Below are 23,636 nucleotides of genomic sequence, written 5' to 3'. Positions count from 1 at the left end.
TATATAGGCAAGCAATATGACAGTTGAGTATTTCCCTATTTATAAGTGCCAATCTTTTGAATATGTTATACACATTTAAAGTGATTTCACTCTCGCAGCTTCAGCCCTTTAGACCCCAAGATAATTCTAGAACGCTGCGGTAGATTACTGGGAATTTTCAGAATAAAGTAAATTTTCTCACACATTTCAAACAAACAGACATACAGTAGCTCAAAAACAAAGTACAAATGACACTTACAAGTTAACTTAGTTTTAAAGAGCACAACCTCTTCTTTACTATGACACCACGTTCATGTCAATAGGAATAACACTCATTTTGTCTTCCATTGTGTAAAGACACTCACTATCAAAAAAGCAAATTACATTGCATTGCTTCAAATTGAATTTGAGTGCATTTTTTTGGATGACTTATGTTTTTTGTCTGGTCAGATGTCATGAAAATCAGACTTTGGCATTTAACCAAGGGTTAAAAAAGGGTTAACACTGAACACAACAACAAAAAGTATTTACAATTGTAGTAAATTTGACTAAATTACTCACTTAAAATGTACCAAGTATAATATATAATACTTATAAATACGACCAGAGGACAATATTCAGAGAGTATTTCAAAACCCACACAAAGTAGGCTAGTGGAATGACAACGTTTCTTACTTCTGCAACACTGTAAACATTCAAACAACTATTCAGAGACCATTTAAAAAAATATATGTAACCTCTCTCAATAAGATTTAGTACAGACCAAGCCTGACACAAAATGCAGAAATAGTAGCCTGCTTTGACAACAATAGTAGCCTGCTTTGACAACAAGATAGAGAAAGATCAAGAGAGACGCTACAAAACACAACAACTTGTTCCGAGATTTGTAGGACAAATTCACATTTCACACTGTCACTTTAGTGTTTTGCATTTAGCCTACAACATGTCATCGAACTTCTGGAAGTACGGCCCCATCCTGCAAAAGGGCACCGAACACGTAGAGCACCCAAAGGAGGTTTCTACACATCTCCCACTCTTTGCCCTGCGTCCACTCCGGATGCACCCCACACACCCCCTCATGCGCCCTTCAAACTTCACCTGCTTTCAAATGAGTTACAACTCAGTCCACGCGCCCTGGTGCCACAGTCTTGGCTCCCCTCTTCCTGCCACTGTAGCCATATCACAAAGTGACATTCCACTATTTTCTGCCTGTGCGTCCAACATTGTAATAGCTCCTCAGTTGGTCGACATGGTCAACCCCACCTATTTTCTTGTTGTACTCCATTACAAGCTCTGGAACAGATGTAAGTTCCTAGCACGTTTAAAAACAACTCCAAAACCCCTGCCACTTTCACTTTAGGCCCAGGCTGTGTGGTAATATGGTGAATGGTGGGACTTGGGACAGACACACGCCATGGAAGGCTTCCCTCTCGGATGAGCTCTCCCTCTTCCCCTCCCTCTTCTTCCTCCTCTCCCTCGGCTTTGTCCTCTCCCTCCTCTTTTTCCTCCTCCTCTCCCTCCCACTCCACTCGTTTCTCCCTCCTCTTCACCTATTCCACTCTCCCCTCCTTCACTCTCCCTTCCTCTCTCCCTCCTCTTGCTCTCTCTCCCTCCACTCTTCTCTCACTGCCCTTCTTGCTACACATCTCCATCCCTCCTATCATCTCTAACTCCTATTCGTCCCTGCCTTTTTCTCCTGAGCCCTGACTCTCCACATCACTTCCCTCGCTTTCACTGACCTTGAGGAACAGAGGAACAGAGGAACAGAGGAACAGAGGGAGAGGAGAGGAGCAACAAATAGGATACAATTGTGGTCAGGAACATAATCTCTCTCTCTCCCTCACACTGTCTCTCTCTTCCTCCCTCCCTCTCGTTCTTTTTCTCAACCATACACATACTCTCTTCCTAATAAGGGGTTTCCATAATAAATTGTCTGATACAGTTACAAGCCTCCCATTTCACACACACACACACACACACACACACACACACACACACACACACACACACACACACACACACACACACACACACACACACACACACACACACACACACACACACACACACACACACACACACACACACACTCTCTCTCTCTCTCTCTCTCTCTCTCTCCTCCAATCAACTCTTGCTTTCTTGCCTGACAGACTAACTACAGAGTTTGCCAATGTTAGCTGATTAGTTACGAAGCTGGGACAGTTTCCAAATGAATTGCATTGGTAGAAACAGGATAGAACAAGCAACTTGTTAGCTGGCTATGTAAACAATTATAAACTGGGTGGTTCGAGCCCTGAATGCTGATCGGCTGACAGCCGTGATATATCAGACCGTATACGGGTATGACAAAACATGTATTTTTACTGCTCTAATTATGTTGGTAACCAGTTTATAATAGCAATAAGGCACCTCAGGGGTTTGTGGCATATGGCCAATATACCATGACAAAGAGCTGTGTCCAGGCACTCCGCAATGCGTTGTGCCTAAGAACAGCCCTTAGCCGTCTTACATTGGCCATTTAACACCCCCCCCCCTAGTGCCTTATTGCTTAAACATCCAACTCATCATATGAGCTCCACTGCACAGGCATTTACTACCCTAACACGGCAGCTAAGCTGTCAAATAATAGGAAAACAAGGCAATGTATAGCCTATAAATATCTGCACCTAGGAAGCATGACAACCCTTGACAACCCATGTACTTGCTTACAACAGGTTGTTAGCAAGTACATCTTGCAATATTGACACAGATATTACTGTTAGAAAAACAAGGCCACTGGCGCCGCTATAGTAATTTAAAGAAAGGCCGTCGACGGCCGCTATGGTTTTCTCACTCTACTGACGCCGATTCAGCCAAATATACTTAAATATACTTATGTACTGTAGCTAAATACATATTTTCCATTTTGTCTATTTTGTATTGGGATTGGCTTTGCCAAGCGATTCATTCACTGTTTTGTTCCTCTGCAAACCATGTATTATTTACAACTGTGGGAATTCAAATATGTTAGTTTTGTGCACATTACAAACCGTAATTGAAGACACACATAATACTCTTTTAATACCTTACAGTCTTTAAGGTTGAAACTTCTACAGTTTTTTGCCCTTTACAAACATACTGTACCTGTATATGGGTTGCAAATGGCAGATGATAAGAGACTGCAGAGTAATACGCTATAAATGATGTCAGTGCTCAGGCTCTGAGCTTTACAGGGCTTTATGGTCCTTGACTGAAAGCCATTCTGAATTAGAGCACCGCATGAGACAAGAATTTGCCCCCATCCCTCCCTCTAATTGCACAACCTTTGCACGTGTTGTGTTGTCTCAGTGAGGGAAATGCTGAAAATTAAGAGAACTCGATGTGTTTTGAAAGATGAGACGTTGAGGATTAGAATAAATGCCACTTTGATGTCATACAATGAGTTCTTACATGAACTCAGACATGAGTTGTATGATATGGAAATTTGAAGTCCAAATGTGCACTTCACATTTCCATATGATAAAAGTCATGTCATATACAGCGTCCATGTTTATGATCACTATGTTCGATGTACAGTTACAACACGACATTGGTCAGGGTGTGAGTTGGGGTGGGCATTCTATGTTTTGTGTTTCTATGTTTAGGTCATTGGTATTAGCCTTATATGGTTCTCAATCAGAGACAGGTGTTTGACGTTTCCTCTGATTGGGAACCATATAAAGGTAGGCTGTTCACACTGTTTGTTTGTGGGTGGTTGTCTTCTGTGTCTGTATGTTCGTTCGTACCACACGGGACTGTAGCGTTTGTTCGGTCGTTTGTTATAGTCTGTAGCTGTTCCTGCGTTCTTCGTGTTATATGTAAGTTCTCATGTTTTAGGTCAGTCTACGTCCGTTTTGTTATTTTGTAGTCATTCCATGTGTTTGTTTTCGTGTTTGCTTTCGTCAGTTAACAAATTCAGTACGTTTTCAAAACCCGCTGCATTTTGGTCTGATCACTACTCCTCCTCTTCGGATGAAGAGGAGGAGGAAAACCGTTACACTCGTGTTGCACCTGCCTCACATGTTCCAGGAATATTCGCATCATGTTGCTGACTGTATCCAGCGTGTTTTCAGGTTTCGTTATCAACAAATGCAGCAAAACGTACAGTAAATGTAAAATGAACATAAAATCAACAGTGTAATGTTTGGATTCAGTCTGGTGCGAGGTGAACTGTTTCCACAATCTCCAAATGGTTCCCTTTCAATTGCTACCATGCGTGTACATATGCGTTTCATATTTCTTCTTCGTGAAACATTGAAATGTATCCCATAGATGTTCATTCCCACTTGTGTAAAGGGTTAATGATGAAACTTCTACGGTCTTCAAAGTTTAAACTATCACTCATGCACTAGCTATAATGGGCATGAAATCCAACATGAGGTCTGCGCATGAAAGTCTAGACTATCCCAGTGCCTGTGTTTTCTAGAACAGGACTAAGGACCTTTTAACGTGAGTCATTCAGGTCCCTGGAGGCCACACATTTACGGTTCCTTGAACCATGTCGTCATAGGGTATCATCGGACATCACGGCTAATGTGACAACAGAAACAACCTGTATTTTCCCAGGGATGGAAGAATGAAGTGAGAGACTTCGATGTCACAAATGCTTTCTTTAAGAGTCGCACGGCAACAACATAAATCCTTCACACTCGAGTGAGTAGTGGAGTTCGGGCTGGTGACGTCTCCATGTGTGCTGTTCTTTTCGTTCAACGACGTGTATGTGTGTACCAGGAACAGTTGCTGAGTAAGGGCATCAGCGCATGCAACACTGTAATGTTTGGAACTGGCTGGTGAGTTTCTGAAAATACCCTATTAGATAGTGAGCTCAGAAAGGCCACTGTCAGATTGACCAAATCAAACAGGCCGTCGAGATCATTCATGAATGTTTTCAAAGGTGCCAGTGCAGATGGTGAAACGTAACAGGCCGAACATCACCGCAGGTGCATGAACTGACGCTGATTTAACCCGTCCCGGCCTTGTCACTCGTTCACTTTTGGGGGATGAAAGAGTGCTCTCAAGATAAGCACCAGTGAGTATCTGTCCATCTCTGTCTCTTCCCTCCCTAGCTAATTACCTACATCTGGATCCACCGATATTCTGAAGCTCATTCTTCCCTTGGTGGTTCCCCAAAGAGGAGGTTTTGTGCTAGAATAATGTGGTGGAAAGACAGAATCCACTCAGTTGATCTATGACACAGAGACACTGATAAGAAGGCCTTGGAAATGTCCACGTGAGGGAATGTTACAATGGTTACCGAATGTGTGAGATGTGAATCTTGATCAGCGTGGATGGTAGCCATTTGTCACGGTTGTTGTTTCTTTCAACTGTAAAGTGATCGAACGCCGTCTCTCAGCTGTCACTGGTTTCAGACGTATCTCGATTTTGTTGTGCCTGCGTGATTTACAGCGTCTGTTTATCCTCTGCTACTTTCGTTTTTCAACATACCCCAGTTTTGTTGAGTCTGACTTAAGGGCCATCTGTTTTAGTCTGTTTCCGTTCTGTGTCTCATCCATCCTCTCATAATCTATCTTCAGATTGAAAACGACATAAAGGAGAGCATGAAGACAGAGATGGCCCAGCTGCAACAGAGTGCCGTTCACAACCACACGGCCGCCATGTTGGAGATGGGCACCAACCTCTTGTCCCAGACGGCCGAGCAGACCCGCAAGCTAACGGATGTAGAGACGCAGGTACTATATCCCCCTAAACTCCTCGCACTCCTGCCGGGAACAATCTCACGCACCATAGACTCAGCTATTCCACATTAAACCACCCCAAAAAGGCAAAAGGGGGAACTGGCCAAAGAAAATATGGATGACATGTAAATACCTACGCTCTCTTTATGTGATGTTCATATCAGTGGAGGCTATTCAGAGGAGGAAGGGGAGGACCAACCTCCTCAGTGAATTTCATAAAAATAAAAATGGTAAAAATTTAAAAAGTTATCAATTTTAGATAAAACTATACTAAATATAATCACGTCACCAAATAATTGATTAAAACACACTATTTTGCAGTAGCCTCAACAGCCCTTTGTAGGGTAGCACCATGGTGTACTGTAGCCGGAGGACAGCTAGCTTCTGTCCTCCTCTGGGTACATTGACTTCCACCCAATCAAAGTTATCAAATAATTATTATAGTATTGGAAGCATAAGCTACAGCTAGCTAGCACTGCAGTGCATAAAATGTTCTGAGTAGTTGACTCAAAGAGAGAGAAAGACAATAGTTGAACAGTTTTGAACAAATGTATTTCTTCCAAAATGAAGGAGAAGCAAGAGAGAAATACGACGTGGCTGTGTGTTTACGCGTGATCAGGGGTGTATGCATTCTGACGAGTCTGTTCAAAAATAGAATAGAAACTCTTGTTTGTGTCAGTGTCTGTCACCTCATTTGTCTCTCAACCTGTGTCTGTTGTAGCAACCTCATGATGGGTATAAGGAAAATGTGAGTATCATGTAGTAGCCTAAACCTGTCGCTGTTACATTGAACTGGGTGAATGGAATATGAATGACATTCATCCGACATGCTGTAATAGAAATAAGGCCGTGCTCATGAACAGAAAAGTGTCCTCCCTCATCTTAAACGGCCCTGACCGCCACTGGTGCATATGCATGTTAAGGTTTCAACTTCCCTTGATACTTCTGGAGCTTTAGAAGGAAGGGGACAAAAGTGATACTTGTGGGTTCGATTTTTGTTGACGTGCCAAAAAATAAAGGTTTGCTAAGCAAAATCACAGAGTATTACCATGTCAGAACAACCTCTCTTCATGCAACACCTATACTTTATTACCTCTTCCTAAAGAGGAGCTGATGATTTACATCTCACCTACATTTTGTTCTGCTGGAACACCTCTATAAGGCAGGATACCGCTAACCTATTTCTGTCTTGGGACAGGTTCTGAACCAAACCTCCAGACTAGAGATTCAGCTGCTCGAGAACTCCCTGTCCACCAACAAGCTGGAGAAGCAGCTCATGGTACAGACCAACGAGATCCGAAAGCTCCACGACAAGAACGGGTAAACTCACAGGCCCGCTAACACAATGCGAAACTTCATTTAAAGACATCATGCCTTTCATGACTCCAGACACAAACTCATGTATAGACAGATCAACTCAATGTGCAACGAGACACCCAATCCCGTGATGTATAACCGTATGAAGTTCATGAGGCCATATTTTCCTCGATGAGCTGGTCTTTGAAAGTTGCACTTTAATGATGTTGCAATGGGAGCAATCGAATGTGGCTTTTGGATGGCTTTCCAGAGTCCAGTTTGTTGATTGGTCCGGTGGGACTGTCTCTCACCGTCCGCTTAAAAGCTCCTTCACATCCCCAGTGCTTACTGTAAATACAGTAACACAGCTGTACTGAATTCTTCCATTCTGCGCTCAAGGTTTATAGACATGGGTTCCACATGAGGTTGGTGGCACCTTAATTGGGGAGGATGGGCTCGTGGTAATGGCTGGTAATTGCCTCCGTTCCCGCCATTATTATGAGCCGTCCTCTAAGAGCAGCCTCCACAGAGGATCCTTTACTGGGAGCAATTTCAAAAGATTGTGCAATTATGAAATCACCTCCCATTTAAACATTTGATTTTATTCACCAATTTAATGCAAGCGGAGTAGTTCTGAATTTGTTCATCAATACGACGTCAGCCTGTATCATCTTTCAGACTATACAGTTCACAACATTAGGGTCGGGAGAAGGGGATATGCCGGAAGCGGATTTGGAATGATAATTCACTTGCTTGATCTATCAAAAGAAGGCATGTAGAAAATAACTTAGAAAGTGATGGAATTCGACTGTTTTTGACAATCACAAAGAAACACCAGTAATTATTTGGTACCTATTATGCAACTACCATACAACTATGTAAGCACCGAATCGCGAATAGAGGACTAATCCGAAAGTTGGTTATAGCTTTAGTTTACAGTCATCTATATACTAAAGCTACAGGTCTAACAAACCTTCCTATGTCGGGTCTTCCGCCTCCCAAGGTTCATGGAGCAGAAGATGCAGGAGATGGAGTCTCGTCACCGGGAGGAGCTGGGGACGCTGCGGGAGGAGAAGGGAAGCCTGCAGGCTCTGGTGGGGAAACAGAGCGGGGTGATCCGTGAGCTGGAGACCCAGCTGACCAGGGCCACGGGCAACAGCACCGCCATGCAGAGGCAGCAGCAGGAAATGATGGACACTGTGCACAACCTCATCAGCCTCTGCAACAAGGACGGAGGTATAGTAGCTAAGGGTCTCGCGTTGACAGACTTCACACTGTATTGTCCTTCAAGAAGATGCCTAGTTGAGAGCTGCGCCCTGAAGAGAAAAGTCAAAACATGTGCATGTGTGTTATTACAGGTGCAAGATTTTTTTTTTTGAAATTGATGTTATTTAAAAGAAGGTGCTTGGAAATTGTTTGGGCTCCCAAAGATGAAAGAGAAGAAGAGGTGCCATGATGCCAATACGATAAACATGGTTCCATACCGAGAGGCACAGTGATGCCCTTAACCTCTGCTTGAGGGAGAAGCCAAAGTGGTCGTTCTTTTCCCAGAAGCACTCATCACTCTAGTTGCTCGGAGTGGTGCTCTCTTTACGGTAATGGCGTATCACGCTTCACCGTGACAGCCTAGGCTGTGGTTACCGCTTGAGTGAAATGCCAAACAGCCACCATTTTGAGCAATCCACTCTTTTTCTTCGTTCGTGTCTCCCCGTGGCGATAATAAGGGACCCGTCGGTCCACCTCTTGAACCTGACAGCAACATGAGCCTTATGTTAAGTCAATGCAGTGAACTCATTACACCGCCTCCATCTCAACACAACAGCACAATCCCAAACCCACTTGATCCCAAGCTTCCCTCGATCACATTCAGTCACAGGAGATTTCAAGTAAATGTGTGTGCTGGGATTGGTGGAGTGTCTAGCGAGAAACCTTGCACTCTGTTCATGTTCCCTACTTCCCGCTGTGACGGCCCAAGACCCCACACTGCTTCCTGTGGCTGTTCACCCGTATAACAGGAAATGAGCAGGCATGAATAGATATCTAAGACATGGAGAGTGGATTTGTGCATGACATGATTATCGCGCGCTACTTCATAGCTTTATTGTTCTATGCAAAAAGACTCCCTAGCGGCTTAATTTCATAGCTCTGACAGTAGGAACACTTTATGGCAGATGGTCCTTTGAGTGCCGTTAAAGCTGCCTAGTGATTGGGTCATATTAACTAATCCCTGTGTATTAACTAATCCCTGTGCCGTGCCATATTGTGACCCAAATATGTTATTAGGGTTTCTTAAGTCGCTAAAGCTGTTCGCCAAATGAAAAACAAGTCATTAACTAACCTGGAAAGACGTCCACGTCTGCCATGTTCCATTAGTTGCCAGCAATCCATTTAGTAAACACCTCTGCAACCTTGTCACCTAGTCAGTCATGTTATCTCCCTGTCAGCTCGGGGTGTTTCTTTGGGTCACTGGGGCATCCAGCCTCCCAACTTGATTGGTGGCTGCTTTAACAAGAGGAGAGTGAAGTTAAACAATGGACGCCCTGGCTCCGTGGTTGGTGCCATCCTCCTGCACGGTGGCAATGTGAGCTAGCCAGGCGCTGGGGTCACCTCTTCACCCCTGTCGAATAATTCAACCTCTAATGGCTCCTAGAGGAGGTTGCAACACTTCCGTTCCCCACGGTGTCTAAATCTAGATGTTATGACGCTCCGTTGCAGGGGAGGATTTTCGGGGGGAGGATTTGTTTGTTTACCAAACAGATTTGTGTTTTCGTTCGGGAAGGGTTAGCTTTTCGTGCCATTGGATGGCGTCTATTCGAGTTAGGCTCTGTTTTGAAAACTGACCCCTAGCATTTCCTTTAATGCTCAGATTCAAATCATCACTGACAGTTACTATGGGGAACATTTAAAAAAAGGAGGTTTAAATGCTAAAATGCCCATAAACATTGTTACTGAAGTTTGTCCAGAAACATACTTCTCAATATTTAGGCTTATTTATACTGAACAATAATATAAATGCAACATGTAACAATTTCAAAGATATGACTGAGTTGCAGTTCAGTCAATTGAAATAAATGAATTAGGCCCTAATCTATGGATTTCACATGACTGGGCAGGGATGCAGCCATGGGTGGGCCTGGAAGGCCATAGGCCCACCCACTTGGCAGCCAGGCCCACCCACTGGGGAGCCAGTCCCAGCCAATCAGAATGAGTTTTTCCCCACAAAAATGTTTTATTAGAGACAGAAATACTCTTCAATACCTTTTCCACTGTACTATGCTCTGAACTCTAATCCAACCATCTCTGATGCAGCCAGATGCCACTGAGCTCACGTTTGGGTCGTCATTATTACCGAAATCTTTCGAGAGAGCATTGAGCCAAATACCGTTAGTAGTGGTAATTGACCTCAGTGTTGGAACGCTCTTCAAAATCTCTGGCCGCTAAATACGATTTTCTTTCACACTATTCTATCATCCCACCTAATGAATGCCATCAATCATTTTTACAGCCGGGAAAGCCATGTCTGGAGGGAATATGATCTTATTTTAATTATCCGCATTTAGCTCAGAGTCCTATGAAATGCTTCAAAATGGCATTTACAGTGTTGATTGTACATAGTGTACAGTAAATCAGATGTTTTCTATTAAGGCCTTTTGTGATTGAACTATGCTCATGTTTAAGCATACTCATTTGTCTTGAAGTGACACCTGACGCTGCAAAGATACTCTGGAGCAAGTAGAGAGAATGTCCATGAGGTGTGTAATGGCACCATCTAGCATGGACTTATTCCAGACTTCTATTGACCCTATTTTGGTTTGCTTGTCTTTCCCTCGGATATTTGTTTGTGGCTTTGAGTCAATTTTATTTGGTTTTTAACATCCTTTCACATTTAATTGAGTCTGCTAGATCTGTCACAGTCCATTTTCGTCCACGTGTGGCCATTTGACTCCATGAGGTGCCTTCTGGGTCCACAGTGAGATGTATAAAGGGACCTCTTCAATCCCCAGGGGTCTTTGAGGGGCCTCTCGGGTCTGCTTGGGTCCATGTAGGTTCATGAGAGTCTTTTTAGATCTGCGTCACAGCCTCTCTGGGTCCATTTGGGCTCATTTTGGCAAGGGTACTGATTTATGCAAACACCCAGCCCTGCTGTCCTTTTCACATGAACCCCCTGCTGAATACAAGTCCCCACTGAACCACAAAAAATGTGTCAGTAAATAAATATTGGGAAATACCTCATATTTTCAGAGCCAGGCTGCAAGCTCTTCAAGGGTGCCTCTCCTATAGCAGGGAGTCACCAGTCTCTGGTGGATTTTGACTGCGCCGTTTATTGTGAAATTTGTCCTCACTGTGAGTCAGAAGGTTCCCCTTTGACACCGATCTCTCCCACCTCTAATGCGTCCTGCCATCTCCCCGTATGAGGTAAATTGCGTCACGACAGGGCCGGCCTTTAGTTGTGTTAGACTCCGCAGAGCAAGGTCCTACTCTGTCAACCTGTCACGGTGGGACATTCTTGTCGCTGACACTCAATACTTCATCAAAATGGCCAAAATAATATGCCTAACCTACAGCCTGTGTCTCCACTGACTGTTCAGCTGAGGAAGGGGGATCAAAGTGGAGTCTAAGGATCACTGACACGTTTCGCTTTCCAGTGACATCCCCTTTGTGTAAACAATCCCAATAGTAAAAACAATGGTGTGAAAACTGAGATGCGCCCCCTCGTTTTGGAATTGGAATTTCCATCGATATAACAAGGACTTGGAGGGTAAATATAAACCACTTGTTATAACAGGAACTTGAAATGTATAGCTTGTAGTATTTTGTCCTAGGCCCCTTGCTTGGTTTCAAAAATATTGCCGCCATAATTATATACAGATGGAAATAGACACAGCTGCCTCTTTGAACAGGCCTGTCAAAATCGGATGCCCTCTCTCTGGGCGGGAGATCATCCACTTGACAAACTGCTTTTGTCTTGCTAATAAGCCATCCAGTCACCTTCTGATTTTATCATGAGCTACATGGATATCCACACAGAGACCGTGTAGTTCGGCTTCTGTGTCACTTTACTTACATATTCATTTTCTGAAATGTAAAGATGGTAATCATGATAAATGGACACTGCCGGTTTTGATATTACAAAAACCCCACTGCTTGATGGCTCATATGTGACATGAAACTAAAGGTCGTCAATTATTTATTTAAATAGCGGGATCAAAAATGACATACTTGTATATACACTGAACGAAAAATATAAATGCAACATGCAAAGTGCTGTGCCATGTTTCATGAGCTGAAGTAAAAGACATCTGTCGTATTTTGTCGTGTGACAAACTGCACATTTTAGATAGGAAGCATAGGAGACAGAATGGGCCAGCCTCCCTGTGGAACGGTTTCGACATCTTGTAAACTCAATATTAGAAAGGTGTTCCTGAATGTTTGGAATAGTCAGTGTATTTTGGTAATGGATAGATAACAGTGACCAAGTGCTGAACACAATGCTTTTACTAACCTCATTGACACCTGTCAGTCAAATATATAATTTGAAAATAATGACATATGGAAGTTGCTTGTTGATACTTGTTGATAGATTGTTTGACAGTCTGAAGGTAATTTAACTGTGGCAGTTTAACATTCAAACATCACCTCTGAGCAACTGTTTTTTCTAGCTTAGAAGTACTATTTTCTGAAGTGTTTCCAGTGCCAGCCTGAATTTCCACAGCCTGAAGTTGTGATACCAAATATGTATCTCATGTTTCCTCAGTAGTCCCAAACAGCACGAAGCGGGTGGACGAAGAGAAGAAGTTTCGGGACTGTGCCGATCTGTACCAGGCTGGTTTCTACAAGAATGGGGTCTACACCATACATATTAATGCCCAGGAGACCAAAAAGGTAGGCAGCCAGACAGAACTTCATATAGAGACTGCCATGTGAAAATATCTACCATTTCATCTCTTTAGGCAGCTCTTTGGTGGGTGTTTAATGGAGTTTAGCGTGTTTTTGTTACTAGAGTGAGCTTCAACTCTGTCCAAGAAAGCCAAAGACATTGACCCACTTGAGAGCAGCAAGTGAAGTGGGGCTATGATAGTTATTGGCTGCTTCAGTGCTTCAGGAATAATCGAAGGCTCAAAATAAACACTTGGCAGCCTGATGAGTGCCAGGGTTTACAAGAGGGTGGCGGGGGAGGGGGTGAAACAGGTGTTCACCACCTACACAGGGTGCTGCCAGGCCTCAAACGGATGGCAGGGAGGTACGGGGGGGGGGGGGGGGGGGGGGGTTGGTGGAGGAGTGAGGGATGAGGGGGAGAGAAAGGAGAAAGGAGAAAGCCTCGTGTCTGGTTTCGGAGAATAATTCTGTCAGGGGGTATACCTACTTAATTATACCCAGACTGGGCACTGTGTGTTCAGCTGGGATCTTGTCCGAGGTGATAGACCTCCTCCAGACCTTCTCCACTACTCAAACAAATAGCACCACAGCAGATAGATACCCCTGTTATCAGCTTACACAGCGGCCAAGGGTTAAGGGTCATGTTCCATCCAGGTGTCCACTGGTATGTGTCCTGCTCCACTGGCCCCGTCCACTTGTATCTGCACTAGGCCTGGGATTGGGGTCACCTCCTGGGAGTTGTTGGAGGATCAGGACACATTGATTACATTTGAGGAGGACTCACAATAGTTCGCCCTGATGATACGTGAGAAGGACTGTGTCCTGGAACCGATGATTCATAGAAAGGAATCACTAGTTAGGCCAGCTGTATTTTAGAAGGATGGTTCACAACAGCGTATTTAACCAACCATGTCTATATTTGTGCTCTAAATTGTAAGATAAGAGCATGTAGATTGTGTTTGTAGGCAGCCTGAGAACTTAATGACCATCTGTGAATGTGTGTTTACAGGTACATTGTAACATGGAGACCGCTGGCGGCGGATGGACGATCATCCAGCGCAGAGAGGACGGCAGCGTGGACTTCCAGAAAACGTGGAAGGAGTACAAGACGGTAAGACGAGAAGAATAACAAAGAGCCCAACTCTAAAGCACCACGCGCACAAGATAAAGCCTGGCATGAATGAGGCGTTTGTTTCCAACACACATCCTCTGTCACAGTAAATCATAACAAATGGGTGTACTCTCGCCTCTCTCTCTCTCTTTGATTTAACATGTTGAAAAAGAGTGAGGCAGGATTCCCTTGTATTCTCAAGAGTGGCCAGGCCCATGTGGAACACTCCTACAAAATGTGTCCTACCCGGCATCACCAGCCGTATCTCTGGTACATCTGTACACGGGGAGGGATTCCTCAGCCCTCAGATTAGAGACTCCAGCTTGGGTGTCGGAGGCTGGCGCGGAATCCAACCCAACCCTGGGCCGTGACACACTGCTGTTCTTCATTTCAAACAGGACAGCAGCAGTCTGAAAACGATACATTCGTTTAGTCTTACGTCACAGTGCAAGGTGTTGTGATCACCATCGTCCGTTCGATACGGGAATAGATATCGACTGGTGTACTAAGAGGCTAAGCTCTGTTTTGCTTTTAGGAGCGATGAGCTACCCCCATTGCCATTCCAATTAGCTGTAGCGTATACTCACATAACGTAGGTATCACAGCAGCTGGAGACCAGATTAAACGTGGAGGGTGTTTTAATTACCAATCTGAGCACATGGTAGTAGATGATCTGCAGAGGGTAAATATAGATTTGACAAGGGTGAAAAGGGTTGGGCTCATTTGTAGGGTAAAGAGGTACGGACAGAAAGTCCAGCCGGTGAGGGAGCCATGGCACCCCTAGCCAAGCACGGAGAGCGTGGAATACAAGTGGCAATGGAATCATCACAGACCCTAGCACCGCCACCGAATACTGGCACACCATCGGTGTGGTCCTTTGCCTCCCTCAGAGACCCTTCCTTGAAGAGCCTGAAAGTGATTGATATTGTTTTATTGTGTGATTCAACTCACTGCTGTTGGTCTCTGTGGGCTTTTGCACGTAAATTCAAAACACTTGAAGGATTCATAAATCTTTTGGGCGAACTTCATTGGGCTATTCCTATTTTGTGGGAGGATGGAGAGCACTCTGGCAGTGACCCCTACTATTAGTCGTCAAGTATGTGATCTTATGACCGTAATGTTTATAATTACATTAGCAGTACTAGATAGAGTATATGTAGCAGGATAAGAAATGGTGCATGCGTTCTTTAACCGATATGAGACACAATTTGACAATTTGCAATACCTTATTAAGTAAGTATTTGTCTAAGTTAGTATTTGTCAGAATGTATGGCAAACTTTATGAAAGAGCACTTTCTATCAATCTTTATCGTTTTAAGAAAATGTGTACTTCTCTACCCAACAAGACTTCAAACCTCCTCTGAAATTCCTGGTAGATGCATTCAGCCAAGTTTGCATGTAAATGAACACTCTGGTGTGGAACAATAAGGGGGAACCACTACTGTTTGAGTCCAACCATCCCAACCACAAGCCAGGTTTCCAGAGGTGAAACGGAATCACAAGGGGAGGCCTTGGACAGCGCTAAAAGGCAGATCAATCGGAAGTCAGATTGAGTTAAGGACGTGGCCCAGCCACTTTCTCCTTCCACCCACACAGCAGGACATGTCTCAGGCTGGAGGAATGCCCCATGTTTACTTTCCTCCTTCCATTCTCCTAGTCATCACAGGCTCTCGGCACATCTCCCCCTTCAACCCACCCCCAACCCTTCCGCAAATCATTAATGGAACAGTCCAGAGCTCCAGACCAGTCTCTTTGAGCCATCATGTCATCCTAGTTTCTAATTCTCCCCGTTGCAAGTGTGTTACTACTGCTGCTGTCAAAAGCACTTTATCCACAATGGGAGACATTGTGATCATATCTAAACGGTGTAATTGTTGAGAAGGCATACGTGGCGTTGTGTGCATCTGTTGTCATTCTTATGGACTGTGTAATAAAGAGGGTTTATTACGCGTTTGGTTTGGGTGGGGAGAGGAAGGGTGGAAAAGGTGCTTTGTGTGCCTTTTTCAGCTGGTCCCAATTTACGCTCTCATAAACAGGGAGGGTTATTCATGTGCGGTTTCATGCATTGTGTTGCATTTGTTTAGGCGTCAACCCTGAAGCAGTCCTTGATGATGACATCACAAAAATGTTAGAAAAAAATTCCATGGTGGAGAGATTGCATCTTTTCCAGGAAGACCTTGGAAGGGATCGGGAATGACTTCTATCCTGTATCCCTGAATTTACAGTAAGATTCCCTATGGGCCTTAGTGATGACTCTGGCCTCCTCTTGCTCTTCTTCTTCTGTCGCAGGGCTTTGGGACGGTTTCTGCAGAGCACTGGCTGGGGAATGAGTTTGTATACCTGCTGACCAGCCAGAGGCAGTATGCCCTCCGTGTGGAGCTCACCGACTGGGACGGACACCAGGCCTTCTCCCTGTACGACCGTTTTCACATCGATAGTGAGAAACGCAACTACAGGTACTATTAAAGAGCTGTATCTGTGTATCTTGATAAGCCTTGAATTCATGTTGCCACTACTGCCTGATATCTAAAATGGAGACATTGCTGACATTATCCAGTACAAATTCCTTCTCATTTAATGGTATCAAGTCATAACACATATTTTACATACAGTAAAGTGTTCCCACAACTGATACTTGGTCCTTGAATAAGGGGTTAAACTTTTTGCTTCTTCCAGAGCCCTAAATATGCTTCAAACTGTGGCAGACGCTTGGATTCGTTAGATTTGGAAATTCATTCTCATTTAACGGTATCATGTCATAACAGATATTTACGTACAGTAAAGTGTTCCCGCAACTGATACTTGGTCCTTGAATAAGGAGTTAAACTTTTTGCTTCTTCAAGAGCGCTAAATATGCTTCAAACTGTGGCAGACGCTTGGATTCGTTAGATTTGGAAAACTACTGGAACATTCCAGAAAGTTCCCGAGCAATCAAAGGTCTCTGAGAGGAGATGGTCTGACAATTCCAATTGAGGTGATTCGTCAGATTTGTAGCCCCTTCTGATAAGAAGCTACTTCAGTTTCTAAATGTCCTTTTTTCAACTTCAGATTGATTTCTGTTTGTTTTCCGAAGGCGTTACAGCCATTTATGCTGCCGGGAAGGGTGTTTCACAGCGTTCAGATTTTTGGACAAAATGGTGTGGTCGGGTTGAGAGTGAGGCGATTGTCATATCTAATTTGTGGAAACGCCTTGGATTATGTGACGACAGGATTTACTTTAAGAAGTCTGCCTCTTAAAGTGTTAGGTGCACACTCTCTGTGGGCTACAGAAATGGATTTTACGGTACCGCTATAGGGAGAGGTCAACCGATTTCTTTTGTTATGCGCTGAGACTAAATTCGGGTTTATATGTCCGATTGTGAAGGTTGGATAACTCCATCCTTTTTTACCTCTCAGAGTTTAATACTGACCGCACAGGCACTGACTTCCTTCTCCCTATAGTCAGTATTTGACAAGGAAAGATTTGTTTAAGTGCAGAGAAGGACCATGTAGGATACGTTTCAAGGGGGGATAATGCAGGTATGTTTGTCGACCGTGTATGTAAAAGGACACTTGAACAGGGATAGTGATTTATTTGCACTCATAGTATTCTCCCTCCCTCTCTCTCTTTCACTGTTTCTCTCTCTTCCTCTCTCTCTCTCCCTCACGCACACATACTGTAACCTTTTGCTATTTCGATGGGTGAAACAGTGGTTGTTTATTTCTTCAGGGCCGGAAGAGGCGTCTTTGGGCCTACAGTGGGCTTTAGTTAAGGGAAGGAAGGCTCGGCGGCGCTCGGACTGCTAGATTTCTGAGTGGAGAAATCTAATCGGCCTGCTGTTCACTATAAATATATTTGTTCTCTCAAATAGTTGTGTGATTGCTTCTCAAGGACATTGGCCAAAACCAACCAGGCCACAAACAAAGCTGCTATCTATGTTCTGTTCTCCTCTGCTCTGGCACCTCCACTTCAGAATCCCAAACAATCTGCGACATGTTCTTCAATTTGTATTTATTGTACTGAGAAGCAACAGATTGTAGCAAAAGATAGCATGACATTTTGGTTTGGTTTTGGATTATTTTGGGCATCGGTGGTCGGGGCTTTACTGGAATAGTACAATCTCCACTGACGCAGACAGACGCGTTTGTTAAGACACGTAAACGAAAGTAGCACGGTCATGCACACACACACACACACACACACACACCCATTGGATACCGCAGATGTTAATTTAAAGCTGTAGTCCACCGATGCACAAGTGTGCCCATTGTTTATGATAAATGTCGAGCTTTGCTAGGTAATGTTTGCTTTACTGCCAGCTCCTTGGTTGCATCTAAATATAAAGCCAGACGGAAAGGACTTGGTTTGAAAGAAGTGCAATTATTGCCCAGAGAAATATAGGATTCTAATCCTTGATCTAAATCATATACAGCAAGGACTAATTGTCACATTTATTACTGTCCCCCCTATTTTAATGATTTCCAAAGCACAGAGGCTGAGTAATACTCACCAACACTATTTTATTTAGTATCCAGACAGCATAATAAATACAATATAATAAAGCTATTAAATCAATCCTTCGCAATGTAGATCTTGGTTATTCAAAACATATTTGTGAGTGAGTAGTTGGAGAAGAAGGGAAATTGGCCTGGTTCTCTTCTCATGGTGTGACTAATGACGCGTTCAAGTGCTAGTCAGAACTAGGAAACTCTGACATTTCCGACCTGCAAACTGGTTGTAGTTATACACGTGCGGCTTTCAACGAATCAGCAAGTCAGAAATTCAGAGTTTCCTAGTTCCGACTAGCATCTGAATGCGGCAATAGTCATTTCCAGATGACACAGTATTATGGGATTGACGCAGAAGTCTCGGAGAGTCTGTGCTACTCTTCCCTTTTCTTTTGTGTTGAAGCCGTGCTTAAGAATGTTTGTACTGGCAATAGCCTGCATCCATATAAACATGAAACAGCATCTTAGTATCAATTTTACAGCAAGGGAATACAGTGTTTGTGAAAATATTTTCACTTGTTCTGTCTTTTAAATATGAGTCAGTGTGTGCAGCTAACTTTCTTGTTCCCTAATGCTTTTCTCCCACGTATTTTCCCATTATGTAATGTCTTATTTTACCCCAAAAGGACAATGCCTACCATGCCCATATTACAATATACTTTAAACTGGCATCAACAATGCTGCTTAACTTATACTTTACAAATACCGTTGACATTGCTGAAAGAGTATTTACGGGCTGACCTTGTAACTCATAACTACACAGCTCCCACTGAACCATGCGTGAACAAGCTTGTAAAATTCGTTTTTTGGGGGGGTTTTCGCTCCATTGTGAATCACGTTTACGTAATTGCTATAACCTACGTCTCTCTGTAAACAATACAAAGGAACAGTCTATAAAATGGACTGAAATTGTTAGCTTGGTGAAATAGTGGATTGCAACTGAAATAGTGGGCTGTACAGTAATTTAGTCATGACCTGCAAATGGCATTGTAATGATCTCCGTCAACACGTTCGATTGATAACACTCATTTATCAACGTTTACAGTATGGGCCTCAAAATGAGGTCTTAGACCCTGTTAGGTGTCTTATTAGAGGAAGATGGAGGGAGGAAAGAGCAGGAAAGGAAATACAGACTGATAGAAAGAGCAAAGGAGGGAGAGTGATCAGAAAGATGGGAATAAATACATTTTTACTACAAAGGGGCAGGGAGGGGAATGGAACAACCATTTACACTGCCAATCTGTGGACAGATGTTATTCATAATAGATTTGTGTCTAATCTTATTTAATAAGATCATTTTGAAGGCTCGAAGAGGGCGAGTGTGTGTGTGTGTGTGTGTGTGTGTGTGCGCGGGGGCCTGGGTGGTCGGGGAGAGTGTTTGCGGGGGACGGCCAGGCATGAGATAGTGCCAGATACATGTTATTTCTCAGGGGTCAGAGCCATCAGTCAGGGGTCAGAGTTGATTACATGACACAGACTACAGAAGGGCTTTGACCAATGGCTTACATCCTTTTCAACATGGATCTGAGTGGTGGCCCTGTACCACAGTGGTCCAGGGGGAACATTTGACATATTAACAATGCATATTGAAGTATTGAATTATGTAACTGCTTAGTCTACTTGTTAATCCTTTATAAGCTATTTAGAGTTTCCTTAACTTTCAAATGCCCATAGGTGTACTAACTACAGTATAAATTACGATTATTTATTTTACTACATTATGAATAGAATCTTTGCAAGGATTCAAATTTCATGTTCGTTTCTGCTTGCATGCTGTATTTGGGTCAGTAAATGTGTGTCTGAGTATATTTCATTGCAGTTGTGCTTTAACGTTACATGTGAGGATTTAAGTATTGAATAAAACCATAATCTCCAGAACATTTTGAAATAGAACTATGTTAAAAAGCAGTGTGGGAGTTACTGAACATATGCACGGACACAAGTGAGGTTTACAGCTCAACGCTCTCCTTCTCCGTATGTATGCCGAAATCCTCTCCGTTGGAGAAAGGCCCTATTATGTTTACTCTTCAACTGACTGTTAAATCGTTATTAAATATCCTTCCTCTTCAACCAGCCAAGTTCCCTAAATCCTGGGATTTCTCCATATGGTAATGGGAAGATCCCTGGTGGAATCAGACAGTACACTCAGATGTATTTGACGTGGGGATTTGGAGGAGGACTTGGCAAAGGAGGGATTCTCTAGCTCGGCTGTGACCCCTCTGTCCCAGCCTCACACTGAGATGGGATCCCTGATACTCCTAACTCCTGAAGCTCAGTTTACTCATCCAACACTCATCCGCACTGCATTCTGACGGAGCGGAGGCAGGCAGAAAACTGTCTGTCTGTAAATCAAATGCTAAGGTGTTCAACGTTATGTTGTGAATCTAAAATCGAAAGATGATTTAGGTGAGAGGCGGTAGTATTATTCTGATATTTTATTAACCTTTTGTTGGGTTGCGGTTTAAGGTTTTAGTTTAGAGAAATGAACAGAGATGCATACAGTATGATCCACCTCCGCGATGATAATCATTGACAACTTGTAAAGTAAAAAATGGTGAGTGTGTGTGCACATACGTGTGTGTGTGTGTCCACATGTTCGTCTGTCTCCATGATGACACCCAGCGGCAGGCGAGCGAATGGGCTTCAGGCAGACACCTCTGGGTAGGACGTGGTCCATTGGGCATGGTGATTAACCTCTGCTATGAGCCAATCAGGCTGCAGTTCAGCAGGCTAATGACTGCCAGGTGTGCGACAGCATGCACTGCCTGGACCTCAGCAGGTTTGGTCGTCTCCAAACTCCTTCTCAGACTGGGATAAAAGGATTGAAGCCAGCATTCACTCCCAGAACTGTGTCAGTCAAGAGATGAAAGAAGTCCATTTGAAAGACTGCCACGATTATTTCTACGTCACACACATACAAAATAAACGTTCGTACAGGCAGACATACTGTATATAACAAAAGTACACCTGTAGGTTACATGTTACGATGTGCTTAAGACATCTCTGGGGGAATCCCTTCAGAATGTCAGTACATACAATAAAGTAAAATGGCAACATCCCCCATTTGGGATAACACGGGGCCTTTTGAAATGGGACATGGCGGGCAGATAATAGGCGGGCTGTGGAAGTGTCAGTGGGGGCCTTTCCACCGTGTGTTTAGCCACAGTCTGATACATCTCACTGGTGCGGAGGAGAAAGACATATTTATGATGTTCTTTATTTTGCAGTGTTTAGGGATGAATGCCACCTTCACTGAGAACCCCTGATGTATGGACCCCTATGGCACACATGACTTATAGTACGTTGGGGAGTGGAGGTCTCTGTTAACTTTAACTGTCGCTGGCTGAGCCTGGGTGGTTTGATACAGCCTTACAGATACAGGAACGCAATGACTACTGGCTTCATTGCAGGCAGAAGGCTGAATTCAATCCAAAACTGCACTGCAAAATAAACAGCAGTGTTCTTGTGTTGCGTACATGCAGGTTTTAGGTAGGCCTAACGCAAGTGGTTGACACAGAAGAGAAGTGGGATTGATCGCAACAATTCTATCTTGATGCATCATGATGTAATTCAGACAAGAATGAGCAAACTCTACATACTTTGTATGACCAATATAGCCTCGCAGCCGAGCAGTAAAGTGTTATTGACAGTGGAGGCTCCTCAGAGGAGGAAGGGGAGGACCATCCTACTCCATGAATTTGATTTTATATTTAAAAAAAGTTATCCTTTTTATATAAAACTATAGTAAATATATTCATGTCACCATAGAGCTGATTAAAACATACTGTTTTGCAATGAAGGTCTACATTTCCATCCTCCTCCGGGAACATTGACTTAACTACAAAAAGGCTCATGGTTCTCACCCCCTTCCATAGACATACACTGTAATTATTACGACTTCCGGAGGACGTCGTCCAACCTATCAGAGCTTTTGCAGGATGAACTGACATCTTGTCCACCCAATCAAAGGATCAGAGAATGAATCTAGTACTGAAAGCATAAGCTACAGATAGCTAGCACTGCAGTGCATAAAATGTGGTGAGTAGTTGACTCAAAGAGAGAGAAAGATGTTAGTTGAACAGTTTTGATCTTATTCATATATTCAAAAATTTAGGAGAAGTAGCAGAAAGAAAAAGAAGGAGCAAGCTAAATAAAAATAAAAATTAAATCACTTTTACTTTTATTTACTTAGCTAGCTAATGTAGCCTACTCAAACACCCGGCTCAAACAGAGGCTATCCAACACTGGAACTCTTCCAAGTCAAGGTAAGCTTTTGGTTTTATTAATTTATTGCCACCGGGGCCTGCCGGTGTAACTGCTAAATGACTTACTGTATACTGTACTACGTGATTGTAGCGGGTTTACTAATGCGTAACTTCTAATAGCTATGTTGACTATGACGGTAGCCAGTGGCGACCCGTCATTCAGGGCAAAAGGCTCATACTTTGAGCCAAAAATGTTTAGGGGCTTGCCTGTTTTGCATGTTATTTTGGCATTAATACGTGTCACATATCAGTTTTCAAACAATGTAAAAAAAAAAAGATATCATTGAGTTAATAAAGCCGCATACAAACATGGTCTCTTATTTGTTTCGTTGAGTAAGGCAGCTCTAAAATGCAGGTGTTTCAGCCTAGCTCAGTGCTTTCTGTGGTGGTGCGGCAAGCCAGAGGAAAATACAGAGTGTTGCGCCGTGACTGGCTCAGTGTTCTGTCACTCATGGGGACGCTACGTCACCGCCAAGTCTAAGGGTAGAGCTAGAAAATTCTAGCCCCTTGGGTGCTGCCATAGAGTTACATTAGAAGTGCCCGTCCAAGAAGGCTCAAGGTCATTGGCCACAGATAAAATGACGTCAAATCACGTTATATGTACAGTAGCTTTGATTGGACTGATTGTACTCATGTCAACATCATACTTTAAAAATCTTAGCTAGCAGTCATCATCGTGACATTTAATGGTTAAAGACCTGGAGAATAAACCCTCCTCCTCACAGCTGCTAATGTCCCTTAATGTTGATGATGTGGTTGTTACTGGCAAGAAGCACATGGCTGAGCTCTTTAAGTCAGGATTCCTACTTGACTCAGCCATGCCTCCTTGCCTGTCCAACATTTCCTCATCTCCCACCCCTTCTAATGCGACTATCCCCGATGCCTCTCCCTCTTTTTCCCCTGCCC

At 43.5% G+C, this 23,636-nt stretch overlaps 1 protein-coding gene across 2 annotated transcripts in view; it reads left to right on the top strand.

The window, feature by feature from the left end:
* Positions 1-23,636, top strand: part of angpt1 (angiopoietin 1) — a 57,548-nt gene that overhangs the window by 17,703 nt on the left and 16,209 nt on the right. The window contains exons 2-7 of one of the 2 annotated variants that reach the window (XM_055876046.1): positions 5,532-5,687; positions 6,892-7,013; positions 7,993-8,225; positions 12,748-12,872; positions 13,876-13,977; positions 16,267-16,433. In XM_055876046.1, coding sequence (XP_055732021.1) covers positions 5,532-5,687; positions 6,892-7,013; positions 7,993-8,225; positions 12,748-12,872; positions 13,876-13,977; positions 16,267-16,433 — 905 coding nt within the window. Of the gene's footprint in view, positions 1-5,531; positions 5,688-6,891; positions 7,014-7,992; positions 8,226-12,744; positions 12,873-13,875; positions 13,978-16,266; positions 16,434-23,636 lie in introns of both variants that reach the window. The other variant, XM_055876045.1, reaches the window with a different exon arrangement.

Source organism: Salvelinus fontinalis, chromosome 22 (genome assembly GCF_029448725.1).
Source record: "Salvelinus fontinalis isolate EN_2023a chromosome 22, ASM2944872v1, whole genome shotgun sequence".
Classification (NCBI taxonomy): Eukaryota; Metazoa; Chordata; class Actinopteri; order Salmoniformes; family Salmonidae; genus Salvelinus; species Salvelinus fontinalis.
This window is presented reverse-complemented; position numbering and strand designations above follow the sequence as displayed.